Source organism: Neocloeon triangulifer, unplaced genomic scaffold (genome assembly GCF_031216515.1).
Source record: "Neocloeon triangulifer isolate White Clay Creek 2 clone unplaced genomic scaffold, ASM3121651v1 ptg000012l, whole genome shotgun sequence".
NCBI lineage: Eukaryota > Metazoa > Arthropoda > Insecta > Ephemeroptera > Baetidae > Neocloeon > Neocloeon triangulifer.
The window spans coordinates 14,938,320-14,957,741 of record NW_026775554.1 but is presented as its reverse complement, the minus strand read 5'-3'; the positions used below and the strand labels follow the sequence as shown (position 1 = coordinate 14,957,741).

The 19,422-nt window shown below is 33.1% G+C and overlaps 4 protein-coding genes and 1 long non-coding RNA gene across 5 annotated transcripts; 4 read left to right on the top strand and 1 right to left on the bottom strand.

Moving 5' to 3' along the window:
- The first annotated feature begins 1,541 nt into the window (after window positions 1-1,541).
- On the top strand, window positions 1,542-4,703 carry LOC132198349 (uncharacterized). Its single transcript, XM_059622340.1, has 11 exons — window positions 1,542-1,703; window positions 1,810-2,017; window positions 2,078-2,260; window positions 2,316-2,448; window positions 2,517-2,682; window positions 2,848-3,018; window positions 3,072-3,153; window positions 3,213-3,262; window positions 3,316-3,420; window positions 3,472-3,597; window positions 4,109-4,703. Exons 1-11 carry the CDS (start codon window positions 1,575-1,577, stop codon window positions 4,394-4,396), a joined length of 1,641 nt encoding a protein of 546 aa, XP_059478323.1. The 5' UTR covers window positions 1,542-1,574; the 3' UTR covers window positions 4,397-4,703.
- A 134-nt stretch (window positions 4,704-4,837) lies between these two features.
- On the top strand, window positions 4,838-8,245 carry LOC132198348 (uncharacterized). Its single transcript, XM_059622339.1, has 11 exons — window positions 4,838-5,360; window positions 5,422-5,629; window positions 5,686-5,868; window positions 5,926-6,058; window positions 6,117-6,282; window positions 6,373-6,543; window positions 6,602-6,689; window positions 6,744-6,793; window positions 6,851-6,955; window positions 7,031-7,156; window positions 7,302-8,245. Exons 1-11 carry the CDS (start codon window positions 5,235-5,237, stop codon window positions 7,587-7,589), a joined length of 1,644 nt encoding a protein of 547 aa, XP_059478322.1. The 5' UTR covers window positions 4,838-5,234; the 3' UTR covers window positions 7,590-8,245.
- On the bottom strand, window positions 6,355-17,694 carry LOC132198351 (uncharacterized). The gene is made up of 5 exons (XR_009441975.1): window positions 17,392-17,694; window positions 17,148-17,313; window positions 16,318-16,390; window positions 8,952-9,672; window positions 6,355-8,891 (listed from the first exon to the last, which is right to left on the bottom strand). It is a non-coding gene; the product is annotated as an uncharacterized LOC132198351 (long non-coding RNA).
- Window positions 8,408-11,424, top strand: LOC132198350 (uncharacterized). The gene is made up of 11 exons (XM_059622341.1): window positions 8,408-8,639; window positions 8,704-8,911; window positions 8,963-9,148; window positions 9,210-9,342; window positions 9,397-9,562; window positions 9,921-10,091; window positions 10,152-10,239; window positions 10,303-10,352; window positions 10,407-10,511; window positions 10,570-10,695; window positions 10,864-11,424. The coding sequence occupies exons 1-11, from the start codon at window positions 8,514-8,516 to the stop codon at window positions 11,143-11,145; spliced, it is 1,641 nt and encodes a 546-aa protein (XP_059478324.1). The 5' UTR covers window positions 8,408-8,513; the 3' UTR covers window positions 11,146-11,424.
- LOC132198347 (uncharacterized) lies at window positions 12,270-15,219 on the top strand. The gene is made up of 11 exons (XM_059622338.1): window positions 12,270-12,489; window positions 12,552-12,759; window positions 12,812-12,997; window positions 13,056-13,191; window positions 13,246-13,411; window positions 13,749-13,919; window positions 13,980-14,067; window positions 14,131-14,180; window positions 14,238-14,342; window positions 14,399-14,524; window positions 14,665-15,219. Exons 1-11 carry the CDS (start codon window positions 12,364-12,366, stop codon window positions 14,944-14,946), a joined length of 1,644 nt encoding a protein of 547 aa, XP_059478321.1. The 5' UTR covers window positions 12,270-12,363; the 3' UTR covers window positions 14,947-15,219.
- Window positions 17,695-19,422: the final 1,728 nt, after the last annotated feature.

Sequence of the window (19,422 nt, the reverse complement as noted above, 5' to 3'; positions counted from 1 at the left end):
GCATTGCAGTGAGCAAAAATATTATGTACATATATGTAAGCTTCACTGAATTATTTTATTTCACTATATAAAATAGCATTAAATATGCTGCATAAGAATAGCAAGCAATTTACTTCATCTTTAAAACAGATATTATTTTTTTTTTTTTAAATTGATGATAAAATAAATCAGTTGTATTTTGCAAATTGGTTATCTTATACTGAAATGCAAAAACTACTCTCTCATGTCATATGCACTGATGATTTCAACATAACAATAAGAAAAGGATAATTGTCATATTTATGCCCTATGCAAAGCATCTATAACTCCTTAAAAAGTTATACTGCATGAAATAACACAAATATCAATTTTTCCCAATGAATAAATAGGGTAATTGGGTCCGGTAGTATTAATTAGCATCAGTCTACTTAGAGGTGCAATTAAATGTCACAAGCAAGAGTGCTGTATACGGCTGGATCCTTATTTTCTTTTGTAAACATATAATAAGTAGCACTGTGGGATGTTTCCTCCTCTTTTGGATTTCCATGATCATGCACAAGTTTTTTCTATTACAGCAACCTTCAACGCTTTTCTTCTTCTCTAGTTTTTATTTGGCAAAAAGTGAATCTACTCGCTTCTGGCTACAACGCTTCTTGCTTCTAACATCGACATCTTGATTTCAATTCTTGATTTTTATCATGCTGATAAGCTCCTCAAAAAAAAAAATAAATAATATTTGCGCAGAGAATGCAATTTATCAGATCGAGGTCACTTAATGATAAGCTCTAAAAATAGATCATTGAACGCTTTATGATATCCGCGGCGGTTGCCAGGTGAAATAATATTAAATTAGGCCCTTATATTAATTTATAATAATAATACCTGTTTTATTAATTTAATTTTTCATTGTTTATCATACAGTATAATTTAAAAAATCTTTAAATTTGAGTAATAATGCAAAATTAGATTACTGTTTTGTGTTAAAAAAAATATTTTAAATTTTTTATAATTGCATTAATTTTAATGTAAAATACATTATATATTTTAAATTTAAATGCCTGTTTTATATTTATATCTATGACTAATAACGGCTGCCATTAAACCAAAATAGTTTTAATTGGAATAAACACAACTAAGTCAAAATTAATATTTGTGCTTTGATAATTGAAGGCAGTGCTTTTTTTATACAGCAAGTTATTTTTTTAACTAGATAAACTTACAAAGGAAATTTTTTTTACTCGCGTAATATTTTTCACTAAAATTGTATTTATATACTGAATTTTGCAATAATTGTTGTGTAGGAAAGGAAAGCCATTGCGTGATAAATGGAAGAAAAATTATATTACTAAAAATACAGAGATAATTTTGATATATTTTTATATAAGGCGTATTTTTTTGTATTAATCCCTTAATTAGAATTCCTACCCTTCTTAAACAGAACTGAATTAACTTACGACATACTTTATAATTAAACTATACCTACACGAATTTTTAACGTCAGATCTGAAAGTGATAAATATATTTATCCGTTGTTACCATGTGAAGCTCGTTTGAGATATAAACAGGGTCCGCTCCGAGTGCGCATCAATCGTTTCATGATGGGCGAGATTTTCAGATCTTCTGTGCCAATCAACGTGAGCAACATTCCCAATTGCTCCTTGACCAACTGCCTTTTTAAGTACCTGAGGCAAAATCTGCATATTGTTGCTCAGAAGCCTTGGCTGGTGAGAAAATTTTTAAGTTTAGTCCCAATATATTTATAATTTAATGTTTTCATTATATTTTTTTTTTCATATTTTTTAATTATCATTTTTTGGATATTTTGCAAAGATTGATGTTTGCACGGAAAAGAAAATTTTGTTTGGCCAAGTGGAGGAGCGATCGCGGAATGTGGCGAAAGCTTTGGCCAGGAGAGGTTTTGCAAAGGGCGACGTTTTGTACTTCGTGTCCTACGATATAGTGGACATCGGCGTTCTGCAGTTGGCCGTTTGGCTTTTAGGAGGAGCGACCAGAGGCAGTTATCAAATTTCAAAGCCAGGCAATTTTTTTATTCAAATTACATCAGCCATAAAATTAGCTTAAAAAATATTAATTATAGAGGAATATGCACGGCAAATGCAAGAAGCGAAATGCAAATTTGTGGCGGTTGATTCACACACCGTGGAGACGATCAAACAGGCTATCAAAATTGGGAATATGGATTGCGATATTATTAATGTTGGTGATGAGGCCATTAACGGTGTCCTCAGTTTTATGGAATTGACTCAAGACGATAACGCAAGTAAAAACGATCATACTTTTAATTTTTCAAATCATGATTATTTTTATTATCAAAGCATTATTGCCTAAAGTGCAAATCGACTCTGATAAGGACGTTTTCTTGATTTGTAACACAAGCGGCAGCACCGGCGAGCCCAAAGGTGTCATTCACACCCACAAAAACTTCCTCAGTGTCTTGTCATGCTTCAAGTTTGTTATAATAATTCACGAGAAGCGTCCTTTAATATTTAATAAAAAAAACAATGCGTGTTGAATAGGGAATTGATGGCCGAGAACTTTGACGAAAGTATCATGCTAACTGCTAGTAATTTTTCTATTTTCAACGCGTGGACAATGACACTCACTCTCGCCACAGGCAACACAATGTTCTGCATGAGCAGATATAGGAAGGAAGAGTTCCTTGGCCATGTATTGAAATACAAGGTTTGAAATTTTTTAGTTAATATTATTCGCTCCATTTTTTTGAAAATTTTGAGACAAATTTTAAATATTAATAATCATGATTTAAAAGTAAATAATAAAATTAGAATAATATTTTTGATATTATGTTTTCCAGTTTTGTCATAATTTTTCTTCCTTTGTTTAAAGCCATGGAAAATATTTTTGTACCCGTACATCATGAGCTGGTTTGCAAGAAGACCTGAACTGGATAAACACGATTTCGGTTTTTTAAAGAATATCAGTCTAGGTGGCTCCGTTGTGGACCCAACAACATTGGAGTTGTTGCAGAAAAAATTCCCCAAAGCTAATTTCAATTTGGTATCGAAATAATTAATCACAATCTCAGTCAATAAAATCCGCGATTTTGAAAGACGTATGCAACCACTGAATGTTTGGGAGTTGCAACCACTCCAAACAATATCAATCTGTCACTCTTTGGAACTTCACCAGATGGTAATTATTTAATTAACTTAATTAGGAAAAGGCATTAATAATAATATACCACATAATAGGTGAGAGAATGGTTACTTCAGGGTTTTTATTTCCCTTAGTGGAAGCCAAGGTCAAAAATTTTAAACAAAATTTAGACACAACAAGTATAATTTTTTTTAATAGATCATTGATTTGGAAACAGGGGATTTGCTTGGAAAAAATAAGTTGGGACTTCTATTCGTGCGCAGTTTGCAGCTCACAAAAGGGTATTTGGTGAAAGACAGCGAGGTTTGTTGAATTATGTAAAATAATTTTGCTTATCTAATCTCAATATTACAGCCAGACCGGTCTTGCTTTGACTGCGAAGGGTGGTTTGATACAGGTGACATTGCATTTTTTGACACCACTGGACAATTATTTGTGAGGGAGAGAGTTTCCTTCATGTTCAAATATTACATGCATTTTGTAAGTTCATACAAAATTTAATTCTTTCCCATAGATAAAAGGCTAAATATAAGAAAGTAAAAAATATTATTCCCCAATTTTGAAGCCAATTTGCGTGACACATTGTTAGACGTTAAAAAACTGCTATGATCCGAGGAACACGAGGAACCTTGAATATCAAATAAAAATTGAAACCTTAAGTGAAATTAGAATATTTTTTATCACACTGATTACTTGCAATGATAAACCCCCGTGACGATAATAATAAAATTAATTAATTGATTAATTTCCCTGGAGCTAGGAGTTTTGATCTTTGAAAGTTTGTCTGAAAAAATTTAATGTTTAACACAATGGAAATGGACTGTTTATAATAAACACCGTAGGTGTACAACAGTAATTTTACTATCCATAATAAATACGCAATAGCTTGGCTTGAAAGCTATTTATAAAAGGAAATGGAAAAAATAATACATTTCGAATTATATATAATTAAAAAACATATGTTTTTTAATAATAAAATAAAACCTTTAAGGTGATCCCATCTGAAATAGAAGCAGTGCTTCAGGAACATTCGGCCGTTCAGCTGGCTTGTGTGATTGCAGTGCCAAACATGGAAACAACAAATCTTGCAAGGGGACTGGTCGTTTTGAAAAACGGAGAAAATACAACAGAAGAAGAATTGCTTGCGCTTGTGGCCAGGAAGCTGCCTCTCCACAAGCATTTGCACGGTGGTCTGCAGTTTGTCGAGTCGCTGCCAGAAAACAAAGGTAGAAAATTGGATCGCATGGCGATCATCAAACAATACATCTCACATTTATAGATGTAATAATTTCACTATGATTTTAAAGCGTCTGCAGGCAATCAATGGTTTTGACAGTTAATCTAAAGTATGTCCTATGGGGTATTTACTAAAATGTTTAAATCAGAAAACTTATTAATTTATTCTGAATAAGATCTTCTTTTAAAGTATTTAATTTTTATAATTTTTAGTGTATGAAATTAAATTGGCATAATATCATTCGAAAAATTATTTTTTACCCTCCTTACAATGAAATTTAATTAGATAGAAAAAAATGTTTAAATTGAATAATAAAACAACAATTTAATATGGTAATAAGTTTTCCCAACTCTATGCATTTTATTTTTTCCCTTATTAATTTTGATTCTTACTTAGTAAACAAAGAATAAAATAACGTTAAAATCTAATCTAATTTAAATTTCCTGACAAATTTAGATTCAAGGCGATAATTATTAACAAAGGGGAGTCAAAATAATATACATGAAAATATTGTGTACTGATTGTGAGAAAAACACAGGTCGAAAAAAAGCATTTAAAATCATTTTAATTTTTTTTTTAGTACTGCGTTCACAAATGAATAATTTTGATTTTTACTTTCTGTCAGAATAATTTTAAAAGACAAGGGAACACATAAAAAACTGATTACAAAGTTTTGATTGATTTAGAGATTCTCCTTCTGAAGGAGCGTATACAAAAAAATGCAATTAAGAATTAGACATTGGACCTTGAATTTTCAAGACCATTTCCTAACATCACACGTCACATCTCTTATCTCGGTATTTTATATCACTTCCTTGCGACATGTGGAGCACATTAGAATTTGGCACGCGTCCCAGTTCTGAGTGCACATTCTATTGCAATGGGCGAGATTTTCAAATCACATATTCCGTATGATGAGAGCAAACTTCCCAATTGCTCTATTCCTGACTACCTTTTCAAGCACCTGAAGCAAAATTTGCCATATGTCGCTGAAAAACCTTGGCTGGTGAGAAAAATTTCTTTTAACGCGTGATTTTTTTACAAATATTTCATCTTTTTGAAAAAAGCTTGATGCCTGTACTGGGAAGAAGGTTTTATTTGGTGAAGTGGAGGAGCGGTCGAGAAAAGTGGCGAGCGCATTGACCAGGAGAGGTTTCGCAAAGGGCGACGTTTTGTACTTTGTGTCGTACGACATAGTCGACATCGGCGTTTTGCAGTTGGCCGTTTGGCTTCTGGGTGGAGCGACCAGAGGCAGCTTTCAAATAGAAGACCCAGGCAACTTTATACCGCAAACTTAATTTTTGCAATTTAAATTATATTTCATGTTATAGAGGAATTTGCGAGGCAGATGCAAGAAGTGAAATGCAAATTTGTGGCAGTCGATTCGCACACGGTGGAAGCGATCAAAAAGGCTATAAACTTTGCTAAAATTGATTGCCAAATTATCAATGTTGGTGACGAAGACTTGGAGGATATCATCAGTTTTTCGGAATTGGCTCGGGATGACGGGGCAGGTAGATAGAGAAATAAAAATTATCCGTTCATTTTAGTAAAAATATTCCGGAACAAAGCTTGCCCCTCTGATGTCAAAATCGATCCGGATAAAGACATTTTGCTGTTTTGCAACACCAGTGGAAGCACCGGTGTGCCGAAAGGTGTCATTCACACCCACAAAAATTTTGTCAATCTGCTGGCTTTCTTTGAGTTTGTTATTTCTTTGTTTGAAAAAAACTGCTATTAACAATAAAATATCAATGAAAAGGGGCAAGTTGGTTGAGAGCTTTGAGGAAAGCACTATGGTATCGGTGAGCAACTTCCTCATTTCCACCGTGATGATGATGACAACCAGTTTTGCTTCTGGCACTACTATATACTTCATTAGCAGGTACCAGAAAGAAGAGTTCCTTGGTCACCTATTGAAATATAAGGTGAGGTTTGATTTACTTTTTTTAAGTAAAAAATTATGATGGAAAATATGAGAATATATGATTTTTGTTTAACATAAAAATGGTTATTAGCCGATGAAACTTTTTCTCTACCCGTACATCATGAGCTGGCTTGCAAAATGTGATGAATTGGAAAAACACGATTTCAGTTTTCTGAAACGCGTTTATCTTGGTGGCTCCGTCGTGGACCCCACGACGTTGGAATTGCTGGAGAAAAAATTCCCCAGCGCGTGTTGCAATAATGTTTGTAAATATTACACAAGAAAATTATTAAATAATGAAATCATAAATCGATTTATAGTCATACGGTTCCACCGAAACTTTGACGTTGTCAGCAACTGTGAACAGTGAAAAAATGAAATTGCCACTGTACGGAACATCGCCAGACGGTAAAATAAAAAGATTTAATCTTATGAAAGTATCTATTTGATTTTTGCAACAAGGTGAGAGAATGGTGTCTTCAGGCGTTTTAATTCCCTTTGTCGAAGCTAAGGTATAGATAATTAAAAAAAAATATCTGTTTATAAAGTGAGCAAAATTACATTCAAAGGTCACCGACTTGAAAAATGGAGAGCTACTTGGACGAAATCAAGTAGGGAGACTATGGGTGCGCAGCAAGCATATGGCAAAAGGCTACTTGAGAAAAGATAAAGAGGTGATACAAAAAATAATTAATGAGATCGACGCTTTAAATTTATAATATTATGTAAAAATAAAATAATACACACAGCCAGACGTGTCTTGCTTTGATGAAGAAGGATGGTACAATACAGGAGACGTAGTATTTTTTGACGCTTTAGGCCAACTCTTTGTCAGGGAGAGAGTCTCCTTCACTTTTAAATATTACATGCATTTTGTAAGTTTTTCAATTATTTTATAATGTCGCATTCGCATTATGTTAGACATTAAATCGACTGAATTTTCCAACTTTTATGATCAATACGATTTTTTTTTTTTAATTTTAATGATTATTTTGAATAATTTTCATTTTAAATTTAAAGGTAAATCCAACAGAAATTGAAGCAGTGCTCCAAGAGCACCCTGCTGTTGAAATGGCCTGCGTGATTGGGGTGCCGAACAACGAAACTACTAATCTGGCCAAAGGTTTGGTTGTTTTGAAAGAAGGAAAAACTGCAACAGAGGAAGAATTGCTCACGCTTGTGTCCAGCAAGATGCCATTCTATAAGCATTTGCATGGAGGTCTACAATTTGTCGATTCATTTCCAGAAAACAAGACCAGAAAATTGGACCGATTGGCGATTATGAAACTTTACGGAGCAAAATTGTAAGAATTTTGGACATTCAGCGCAAACTATAATAGTAAGAGCAGTATTATGAATCAAGTGGAAAAAGCAGATCAACAATAGAAATGATTTTTTTTAAATCAATTAAACACGCAGCGTAGATGGTTTTATAACTGGCCAGAGTGCAATAGTTGGCTTATTAGTTAGTATTTATCAGTGGTGGTTGGCAATAGTCATGTGATTAATAAATTATTGTGATGGAATGAGTCAGCAACTGATAAGAGAGAATATTATTGTTTTGAGGTGATATGATTATTTGTATGAAGTGCAGACGAGTACGCCATTGTGCCCCTTCACAGCTAATGGAGCTATTGATATGTACTCATATTTATGTCCCTTGCCAAGTTAAGAATTTCACGCAATTTTTATTTACTTTTTATTTTATATTGTTAGAAAATTATGCAAATAAATATCAAATATTATTCTATATTTCAACACCTACTTATTTTAGAAAAAAAATGGCACCCAAACTTTCTCTAAAAAAATAATGAATAAAACTTTTTGAATTGTGCTTGCTTAGCAACAAGTAAGAAATTGTGGTTTGTATTTTGTTGCAATTTTCTTAGCGTCTCAGGTCTCACCCCGTTTATCAGAAAGCTGCTATGCAATCAAAACTTTTACGTAACACCCTTGAAATTTTTATTTAGTTTCAGTATCAATTCCAGAAAGAAAAATTAAATTTTACCAATTTTCAATTATTCCAAGTTTAAAAGAATAAAAGAAATATTTCGACCCCCTATATCAGTGCCTTAAAAGATTAAACTCATGGTGACCTTGGTTAATTATTTAACTGCAAAATAAGACGCAAGACATCTCATTACATCAAATTAATCTGCGACATACACAGAAGGAGCACATTCGATATTTGATAGCGGCGCACCTGAGAGTGCACACGTCAGCTCCTTCGCGATGGGAGAGATTTTCAAATCACCTGTGTCATATGATGCGAGCAAGATTCCCAATTGCTCCTTAACAGATTATCTGTTTAAGCGCGCGAGAAAAAATCTGCACGCCGTTGCTGAGAAGCCTTGGCTGGTGAAAAAGTTTTAAAGGTTTGTTGAGATCATTTTTTAAAATTTTATTTTCTCTTTTTATGAAGCTCGATGTGTGTACGGGAAAGGAAGTTTTATTTGGTGAAGTGGAGGAGCGGTCGAAGAAAGTGGCGAGCGCTTTGGCCAAGAGGGGCTTCTCAAAGGGCGACGTTTTGTACTTCGTGTCCTACGATATAGTGGACTTGAGCGTCCTGCAGTTGGCCGTTTGGCTTTTGGGAGGAGCGACCAGAGGCAGCTTTCAAATCGAGGAACCAGGCAATTTTTATCAAATATATTTTAATTGCATAATTTTTACCTTTTTAATAGAGGAATTTGCAAGGCTGATGCAAGAAATTGACTGCAAATTTGTAGCGGTTGATTCACTCACGTTTGATTCAATCAAACAAGCCATCATCATTGCTAAATTGGACAATTGCAATATTATAAATGTTGGTGACACATCCATTGAAGGTGTTGTCAGTTTTTCGGAATTGGCTCTAGACGATGGGATGGGTAAAAATATGACTCGCCTCAAAAAAATCCAATTAAAAAAAAAATGATCTAAAATTTTAAGCATACGTGGCTGAAACGCACATTGACCCGGATAAGGACGTCTTGTTTATCTGCAATACAAGTGGTAGTACGGGTATACCAAAAGGTGTGATTCACACCCACAAAAATGTCGTCAGTGTCTTTGCATCTTTTGAGTCTGTTGTGTCTGTTGATTAAAAATATTTTTGTTAAAAGTAATTTTTTAATAGAGGAATGTTGGTGGAGAGTTTTGAGGACAGCATCATGGTAACGTCGAATAACTATGCCGTTTCCAGCATATGGACCACGTGTACTAACCTTGCCACCGGCAGCACCATGTATTGCATGAGCAGATTCCGGAATGAAGAGTTTCTTGGTCATCTCTTGAAATTTAAGGTATAATATTAATAACCAATCAATTTTTGTATATTATTAAATATACTTTAACTTTTCCATTATGCTTTTACATCAATTTAAGGCATTATAGCGGGAAACAATAAATTTACCTATAAGTAATTTCATTAAAAATTTATCAAAGAATGCGCGATTTAATAATTCCTTACAACTGTTAATAAAAAAAATTGTGTTCCAAATTCATTTATGTATTATAATCATTTTTAGTTTAATACACATTATGGATTTTGTTCACAATATTTCAAAGGAATAACTTGATATTTTTTACTCAAGCCCTTTGACACGCTCTTTCATAGGATTTATTATTTTGCACATCTTTTAACATTCGATTAACTTTTAGCCAAGGCAAGTGTTACTCTACCCTTATGTTATGAGCTGGCTTGCAAAATCACCAGAATTGGACAAACACGATTTCAGTTTTTTGAAGGGCATCAGTCTTGGTGGATCTGTTGTGGACCCAACAACATTGGAGTTGTTGGAGAAGAAATTCCCAAATGCATATTGCAATATAGTTTGAAATTGATTCTCAAAAACTAAAATCAAAATATTAAAACAAATTTTTATTTTAAAGGTCTATGCGTCCACTGAAACTTTAGGGGTTTCAATTACTCTGAACAGTAGCAAATTCAAACTACCTCTTTATGGAAAATCACCAGATGGTATAAAAATACAAAATAAAATTATATATAAGCTGGAACTATAACTTTTTTAATCTTCCATAGGCGAAAGAATGGTTTCTTCGGGCGTTTTATTACCCTTGATCGAGGCTAAGGTCCAAAATGAAAATAAAAATTGCAACACCTAATATAAATTATTTTTAAAATAGATCATAGATTTGCAAACAGGAGAAGTACTACGAAAAAATCAATCAGGGAGGCTTTTGATACGCAGCTCACAACTCACAAAAGGCTACTTGAGAAAAGGAAACGAGGTAAAGAAAAATGTAATAAAATTTTACTGCAAAAGACGCTTATTATAAAATCAACCAGCCTGACAGGTCTTGCTTTGATGAAGAAGGATGGTTTGATACAGGCGACGCAGCATTTTTTGATGCCACAGGGCAGCTTTTTGTGAGGGAGAGAATTTCATTCATGTTCAAATATTACATGCACTTCGTAAGTATTTTTACTAAATAACATTCAATCTGGATCATATAATTAATAGGACTAACTAATTTTGGTTCCGAAAAATATGGAAATCCACATATAATATTTATTATTTAGATGCCATTAATTTGCCTTTTTTCTGTTATATATTGTTTAAATTTGAATTTAAATTTTGAGGTGAACCCATCAGAAATAGAAGCAGTCCTCCGCGAACATCAGACCGTCCAAATGGCCTGTGTGATTGGTGTGCCAAACAAGGAAACAACAAATCTTGCAAAGGGCTTGGTCGTTTTGAAAAGTGGAGAAGCTACCACAGAGGATGAATTACTTGCACTTGTTTCCAGCAAGTTACCATTCTATAAGCATCTGCACGGTGGTCTGCAATTTGTAGAGTCACTACCAGAAAACAAAGGCAGAAAATATGATCGCACGGCGATCATGAAAATGTATTCCACGTGAGAAGTGGCATAAACTTTTTTATGGTTTCATTTTTTTATGTTGGGAAATTCCCCAATGGGAATAAATAGCAATGAAAACACGTATAAAAAAAATAAATCTAGATTACTTTTGATTTCATTTAGCAAAAACAGATTATGAAACTTAACGGAGCAAAATTTTAAGAATTTCGGACATTCAGGGCAAAGTAAAAAGTAATATCAAGTATTAATATTTAGAATTATGGAAAAAGCAGATCAACAATGGAAATAATTTTTTAATAAATTAAACCAATTAAACTCGCATCATGTAGATGATTTTATAACCGGCCAGAGTGCAATAGTTGGCTTATTTTTTAGTATACATCAGTGGTGGTTGGCTATATAGTCATGTGATTAATAAATTATCGTGATATGCATGGTCGAGATGGAATGAATCGGCAACTGATAAGAGTGCATATTATTGTTTTGATATGATTATTTGTATGACGCTGGTATGAAGTGCAGTGTGTACATACACCCTTTTGCCCCGTGTGTCAGCTATATATTATTTACTCATTTTTATGTTCCTTGCCAAGTTAATAATTTCTTGCAATTTTTATTTACTTTTTATTTTGAATTATCATTGTTAGAAAATTATGCAATTAAATATAACGCAACAAACATTATCTATAATTATTCAAACACCTACTTATTTTAGAAAAAACTATGGCACCTAAACTTCGGCTGTGAAAATAACGAAAATAATTAATTAAACTTTTTGAATTGTGTTTAGCAACAGGTAAGAAATTGTGGTTTCCATTTTGTGGCGAATTTCTTAGCGTCTCAGGTGTCTCACCCCGTTGATCAGAAAGCTGCATGCAATAAAAACATTACGTAACACCCTTGAAAAATTGCATTTATATAGTTTCAGAAAAAATTGTGATAAGAAAAATAAATGTTACTAATTTTTCATTAATTGTGTTTAAAAGAATAAACGAAATATTTCGCCACTCTCTCCTGGTGCAGAGTTGCGGCCAATATTCATGGCTTGAATTGTTGAAATAAGTTTTTATACTCGTCCCCCTCCTCTATAAGTGTATGGAAATATTCAACTCATGGTGACCTTGGATGATTAATTAACTCCAAACACAGACGCCCCACGCCAGACATCTCGTCACATCAAACTAATCTACGCCATATACAGAAAGAGCACATTCGATAGCGGCGCACCTGAGAGAGTGCACACGTCAGCTCCCTCACGATGGGAGAGATTTTCAAATCACCTATGCCATATGATACGAGCAAGATTCCCAATTGCTCCTTCACAGATTATCTGTTTAAGCACGCGAGAAAAAATCTGCACGCCGTTGCTGAGAAGCCTTGGCTGGTGAAAAAGTTTTAGAGGTTTGTTAAGATCATTTTTTGTATCATTATTTTCTCTTTGTCAAGCTCGATGTGTGTACGGGAAAGGAAGTTTTATTCGGCCAAGTGGAGGAGCGGTCGAAGAAAGTGGCGAGCGCTTTGGCCAAGAGGGGCTTCTCAAAGGGCGACATTTTGTACTTCGTGTCCTACGATATAGTGGACTTGAGCGTCCTGCAGTTGGCCGTTTGGCTTTTGGGAGGAGCGACCAGAGGCAGCTTTCAAATCGAGGAACCAGGCAATTTTTAACAAATATATTTTAATTGCATAATTTTTACCTATTTTAATAGAGGAATTTGCAAGGCAGATGCAAGAAATTGACTGCAAATTTGTAGCGGTTGATTCACTCACGTTTGATTCAATCAAACAAGCCATCATCATTGCTAAATTGGACAATTGCAATATTATAAATGTTGGTGACACATCCATTGAAGGTGTCGTCAGTTTTTCGGAATTGGCTCAAGACGACAGAACAGGTAAAAATTGAACACACCTAAAATATCCAGTTTTAAAAACTTGATTTCAAATTTTAAGCATACGTCGCTGAAACGCAAAAAATAGACCCGGATAAGGACATATTGTTGATCTGCAATACAAGTGGCAGTACGGGTGTTCCAAAAGGTGTGATTCACACCCACAAAAATACCGTCAGTGTCTTGGCATGTTTTGAGTCCGTTGTGATTGTTACTTGAAATTTTTTTTGTTTAAAGTAAATTTTAATTAGGGGAATTTTGGCCGAGAGCTTTGAGGACAGCATCATGATAACGGCGAGCAACTTTGCCGTTTCCAGCACGTGGACCACATGTGTTAACCTTGCCACTGGCAACACCATGTATTGCATCAGCAGGTACCGGAATGAAGAGTTTCTAGGTCATCTCTTGAAATTTAAGGTGAAAATATTAAATTTATATATTATACGTTTTATCTTCAGTTGTGCTTAATAGCCTTAATAGAATATAAAAATTTAATGCATTACATTGCAAAGCAAATAATTTTATTGAAAAATTACATGTATTATAATTTTATCAATAAAAAGTGTATAAATGATCCTTTAAAATAACCTAAAAAGAAAATTGTATTCAAATCCAGTTATTAATTGTATATTAACTTAATTTTAATATTATGAATTTTATTTACATATCTGTTTAGAAGCATAATTCTTGATTAATTTTTTAATAATTTTAACCCTTTGATGCTATTTAATAATATTAATTATTGATATTATAGCCAAGGAAAGTATTCCTCTACCCTTATGTTATGAGCTGGCTTGCAAAATCACCAGAATTGGACAAACACGATTTCAGTTTTTTGAAGGGCATCAGTCTTGGTGGATCTGTTGTGGACCCAACAACACTGGATTTGTTGGAGAAGAAATTCCCACATGCAGATTGCAATATAGTTTGAAATTGATGTTAGAAAATTAATATTATAAAGATAAAAGCAATTTTTATTTTACAGGTGTATGCGTCCACCGAAACTTTAGGGGTTTCAATAACTCTAAACAGTAGCAAGTTCAAACTACCTCTTTATGGAACATCACCAGATGGTATGAAAATACAAAAAAAAAATATATAAAGGCTCTAACTTTAACTTTTTTAATCTTCCATAGGTGAAAGAATGGTTTCTTCAGGCGTTTTATTTCCTTTGATGGAGGCTAAGGTCTGAAATAAAAATAAAAATGGCAAACCTAATTTTAATTATTTGTAAAAAAAAAAGATCATTGATTTGCAAACAGGAGAATTACTGCGACAAAATCAATCAGGGAGGCTTTGGGTACGCAGCATACAACTTACAAAAGGCTACTTGAGAAAGGGCAAGGAGGTGAGGGAAGATTTAATAAATTTTTATTGCAAGACACGCTTAATAAAATCAACCAGCCTGACAGGTCTTGCTTTGACGAAGAAGGATGGTTTGATACAGGCGACGCTGCATTTTTTGATGCCACAGGGCAGCTCTTTGTGAGGGAGAGAATTTCATTCATGTTCAAATATTACATGCACTTTGTAAGTTTTCTCACTAAAGAACGTTTAACTTTGATCATAATAAGAAGCTTATTCACATTTTAATTAATTAGATTCAATTTTTTTTGCCAGTTATATTTCTATACTGTAAGAAATTATTAAATTTGAATTTAAATTTTGAGGTGAACCCATCAGAAATAGAAGCAGTCCTCCGCGAACATCAGGCCGTCCAAATGGCCTGTGTGATTGGTGTGCCAAACAAGGAAACAACAAATCTTGCAAAGGGCTTGGTCGTTTTGAAAAGTGGAGAAGCTACCACAGAGCATGAATTACTTGCACTCGTTTCCAGCAAGTTACCATTCTATAAACATCTGCACGGTGGTCTGCAATTTGTCGAGTCGCTGCCAGAAAACAAAGGCAGAAAATTGGATCGCACGGCGATCATGAAAATGTACTCCACGTAAGAAGTGAAATGATTGATTTTTAAGATTTCATTTTTTTTACGTTCGAAACATGCATTAAAAAAATAAATCTAGATTAATTGTTCCAATATTGATTTTTATTTTGCACAAATGGTTTTGGAAACATTTTAATTGCTTCAAAAATTTTAATTTCAAATATATTTGTGTTTGCATGTTTAATTTCAGGTCATAAAAATAATAACATAATAAAAGAGAATAATAGTAACATCCAGTTGTAAATTTAAATTAAATCTCAACTATATACATTAAGTTCAATACATAATGGTCTTTTTTTAATAAAATACCCCGTACGTTCAAAAATCCTATCGAGGTAGAAAAACTTTATTATCGTAGCTATCAAATAATAAAATATACACAAGGAAATAGCATGGGAGATTTGACCCAGGAAATGGTTAATCTTAACGCAACATGGTAGAGAGATTAAAATTGGTTACACTTTTGAGACTTGAGACCACCGAGCTAAAAATTTAAAAACGTTTGCGGTACTGGACTGCTCTCATGCAGTCAAGCCTACTTCGAGAAAACACAGTTAAGTAACTTTAGTACATATTGCCTCGAGCTGTTATAAAGAAAATGTTCAACGATTGAGAATCCCGAGGACGTTTGGCATTTCATCAATTGTTCTGCATGTAAAATCATTCACTGTAATTAATTTAATTGTTTATTAGTTAAATTAATATAATGTGATTTCGCCGAAACAACCCAGATATAACGAATTCACAGCCTTACCGCGGCGACTGAGTCTCTATCGATGTTGGGCGTTTCTGCTAGTAAACCCTCACTTCTCTCTTTTTAAAATTCAAAATTTTCGTATTAACCAAGAAGGAAAAATTGTTATCAGCCTGATGACAGCTTTGCTTTTTACACGATGGCGAAGCAGTAACTGATCAAGGAATTAATTTTCAAGATTATAAGGTTAGACTGAATTAGATTTTATCACGGAAAATACACGTTCCTGCTTTGCAAAAGTTTGTTTAGAGGGAGATATTTTAGATGTAGATTTTGATTATTCTAAGAAGTATAATACTAATAATATTAAATCTCTGATTGTAAGCGCTGAAAAATATATGTAACAAAATAAATAAAAATAACATTAATAAAAAATTGTAACACTCAAAGACGTGGTTTTGATTTATGTAATTCGTCAATAGTAAATATGTAACAAAATAAATACAATATCAAAAATGTGCTGCAACTACAAAATATTTATCTTTTAATTCTGAACCGTTTTAATTAGGATGAAGGGATTTCATTAAAATATCTGTGGCAAAATACGTTAATTAAATTTAAATACATAATTATAGAAAGTTTTGAAGAACAAATCATAATTTAATATCAAATAATTTTTCCTACCTTGATTCCATACGGAAGATAAAAGGCGCTGTGGAATCAATTTCTTGCATTTTGTTGGAATTCATAGCAAAATCTAAAACAGAATCGGACATCTCATTATTTAAAATGCACAAGAGAATCAAATCAATAAGATAATTTTCAATACAACATCAAGATTTAATACAATAATTTTTGAGAGAACAATTAAATTCATAACTGATATATTATAAAAGAGATTTACCAAATGACAGCATTGATTGGATAATTGTTGTATTATTATAATGTCCGACGTATTTGATTTGTAGTATAATAATTTGTATTTAACTCGAATAAGTACAATAAATTCACATATATATATATTAAAAAAAAAATTATAATTTTGTTTTTAATATTGGAAGTAAAATATTAATTTAAATGTGAAATAAACAAAATTTATTAATTACAAAAATGCATATTATATTATAATAAATTACTATAAAAACTAAATTACAATAATAAAACTTATGTGTACGTTTTTAAGAACACAATACACATCATGGTTTGAAGGCTCTAACAATAGTTAATAAAAACCTATTATTTCCAACTATCAAATATATAATAATGCACCACATGCAATAGATTGATTTTTATTACAATATAATATACTACATTACCTAATTCCATTTCTTCAAAACACCTTTTATTTTCATTTTTAAATATTATGCAATTGATATATGTAATAATTTTGATTAATGTGATTTTAAGATCATTTTCCTCTCTTTTAAATTGATAATTTTTTGAATGTTTGTACGATGTACCTGGGCAGTAATTGCCTTCTGATAAACCAATAAAGACTCTTTGCAAATACATACCTTTAGTCCCTTTTGATGAACCTCCTATTTTTGAAGCAACTATTTGAGATTTGAGGCCGGTAATTTCGCTGACCAACTGATGACAGACTGCGGGTTATATCTACGCATCTGAGCTCAAAAGGGTTGACTTATATTCCCAAGTATTCATAGACTTCTTGCCCTAAGACTAATTTTTCTGTTGTACTTAGACTTTTCTTGTTCGCATTCGCACTTCCTTCTAAAAATACATGACTGTATTACATACGTTTTCCCCACAGAGTTGAATAAACAGAGAGAGCATCCTTGGTTAAATTTTGTCTCTTATGGGAGAGCGAAAAATCAGAGTTCAGCGTTTTGCCAGTAGAGGCGCTGGGTACGATCGGGTACGATCGGGTAAAATCGTGATGTCACATGGCTCTTTCGTGAGTAATCGGGGGTCGGGGACGTCGAGGCGGTAAGGATTAAAGGAAATGTACCTGCGAGGGCTGCGAGCATTGTTGTGGCGAGCAGAATGAACCCTTTAAGCCATGCAGCCAAATAAATTATGCAGGAATTTTCTCGACGATTTAAATTTTTTATTTTTCTTCCTATTGCAAATTCCGTATGATTAAATTAAATGTCTTTTAAATTAAAGTTCATACAAATATTTTCAAACTGGTAAAAAATAAAAGCGATCTTGAAATTGAAAAATCGTGCGATTGCGATCGCGATCAAAAACGTTACGATCATTTGCGATCAAATATATTTTTGAAAAACACATTTCCGAACGGTTTCTTATCAATTCTGGTTTCAGAACGAGGAGTCCGAAAAAAAAATGAACTCCATAAATAAAAAGCCTTAGTTTAAGAAATTTTTCTGTCAAATTACCTGAAATTGACATTTTTTCTTCCAGATTTAGCATTAAATTCGCCCAAATTAAACATAAAAATTGCTTTCCTCGATCGCAAAAAGATCGCAAATGATCGCCTGCGATCAACCACCTATTGCGATTGCGATCGTGATCATCTTTTCAAAAATTGGTGCGATTGCGATCAGATCGCGATCGCAATCGCGGATCGCAGATCGCTTTTGCGATTTTGTCCATCCTTGTTAAAAAATTTAATGCCCTTGCTTTTACTGGCTTTCACTTTAAATAGTTTAAATACTGTATACGCTTTGTCTTTTATATTGCGGGTTGTGTTCACAAATTAAGATTAAATTAGATTAACAATTAATAATTAAGTTTATCAAAATACTCGCTGCAAAATTGATGAAAAGAGTAAAATAGAAAATTTGTTGATGTAGATAAATCAGATCCTACATTTTTCGTAGTCAAAAATTTACAATTTTCAACGCTCATGGCCACAACATATTACTAAATAGCGAAATAAAGAAAAGAACAATTAATGCACAATGTATATTCCTTTTTCCCAAATAAATATTTTTGTATTTAACGAATTTAACGTCAACTTTTCCTCAATGGGGTTTGTGAGTTGTTTATTGTAAAAGTTCAATTTTTTTGCTAATAATTCTTGTTGAAATGATTTCACAGCTCATGAATTATATGACTGCAACCCACAGCTGAAACACGTAGAGCAGAATATTGCGGAATATTGTTTTTTTTTTTTCATGAAAAAAAAAACATGATATAATAATTTTTTCAATTTTGCCTATTGTCTTTTAAATTTTCCAGTGCGAAAATAAAATTGCTAATTGCTTAATATTTGTTATCCCTTTTCTAACCAATTTAAAAACGAGTTGGTTTCACCACTTTCACCGTGTATGATATAGTGAAACGCGTGATTTGAAACATGTAGAACGATTTTTCTTAAATCAAGACTCGCGCATAGTCTCATTCGGTATCATCAAGAAACTGCCTTAACTGCCCTTTTATCAATTAAACGAGAAAAGAGACGTTTTTGATATGTAAAGAATTGTCTATAGGGTGCACAACTGGATACTGCGCACATAATTTTGCTTATGAAAGTAAAATTTTTATTGTGATTTTTTTATTTCTCAGCAACAATATCGCAGCCGCGCGTACAAACTTGCGCGGCTCGCGGCGACTGACATATCTAAATAACTACATATATTGAGGGCGATCCAAAAGCCTAACCTGGCCCAGGCTAACTTGACTTAACCCTGGGCTAACTAAGCCCACCAGCAAAATTGAATGGCGGGTTAAATTAGCCCAGGACAGGTTAATTTAGCCTGGGTCAAGTTAGCCTTTTGGATCGCCCTCATTATTTTTTATTGATTTTCCGTTTTCGTAATTCTATTAATTAAATTTATTTTCTGCTTCCAGCTTCCAGGCTAG

What these genes read in the sequence shown, in the direction of transcription:
- LOC132198350 (XM_059622341.1), top strand. Translation starts at nt 8,514, where the DNA reads ATGGGAGAGATTTTCAAATCACCTGTGTCATATGATGCGAGCAAGATT. An exon ending in GTCATCTCTTGAAATTTAAG is followed by an intron (nt 9,563 to 9,920) that starts GTATAATATTAA and finishes ATTAACTTTTAG; the next exon opens with CCAAGGCAAGTGTTACTCTA. An exon ending in ACTTGAGAAAAGGAAACGAG is followed by an intron (nt 10,512 to 10,569) that starts GTAAAGAAAAAT and finishes AAAATCAACCAG; the next exon opens with CCTGACAGGTCTTGCTTTGA.
- LOC132198349 (XM_059622340.1), top strand. Translation starts at nt 1,575, where the DNA reads ATGATGGGCGAGATTTTCAGATCTTCTGTGCCAATCAACGTGAGCAAC. An exon ending in GCCATGTATTGAAATACAAG is followed by an intron (nt 2,683 to 2,847) that starts GTTTGAAATTTT and finishes CTTTGTTTAAAG; the next exon opens with CCATGGAAAATATTTTTGTA. An exon ending in TCAAATATTACATGCATTTT is followed by an intron (nt 3,598 to 4,108) that starts GTAAGTTCATAC and finishes AAAACCTTTAAG; the next exon opens with GTGATCCCATCTGAAATAGA.
- LOC132198347 (XM_059622338.1), top strand. Translation starts at nt 12,364, where the DNA reads ATGGGAGAGATTTTCAAATCACCTATGCCATATGATACGAGCAAGATT. An exon ending in CTTTCAAATCGAGGAACCAG is followed by an intron (nt 12,760 to 12,811) that starts GCAATTTTTAAC and finishes CTATTTTAATAG; the next exon opens with AGGAATTTGCAAGGCAGATG. An exon ending in TCAAATATTACATGCACTTT is followed by an intron (nt 14,525 to 14,664) that starts GTAAGTTTTCTC and finishes TTAAATTTTGAG; the next exon opens with GTGAACCCATCAGAAATAGA.
- LOC132198348 (XM_059622339.1), top strand. Translation starts at nt 5,235, where the DNA reads ATGGGCGAGATTTTCAAATCACATATTCCGTATGATGAGAGCAAACTT. An exon ending in TTCCCTTTGTCGAAGCTAAG is followed by an intron (nt 6,794 to 6,850) that starts GTATAGATAATT and finishes TTACATTCAAAG; the next exon opens with GTCACCGACTTGAAAAATGG. An exon ending in TTAAATATTACATGCATTTT is followed by an intron (nt 7,157 to 7,301) that starts GTAAGTTTTTCA and finishes TTAAATTTAAAG; the next exon opens with GTAAATCCAACAGAAATTGA.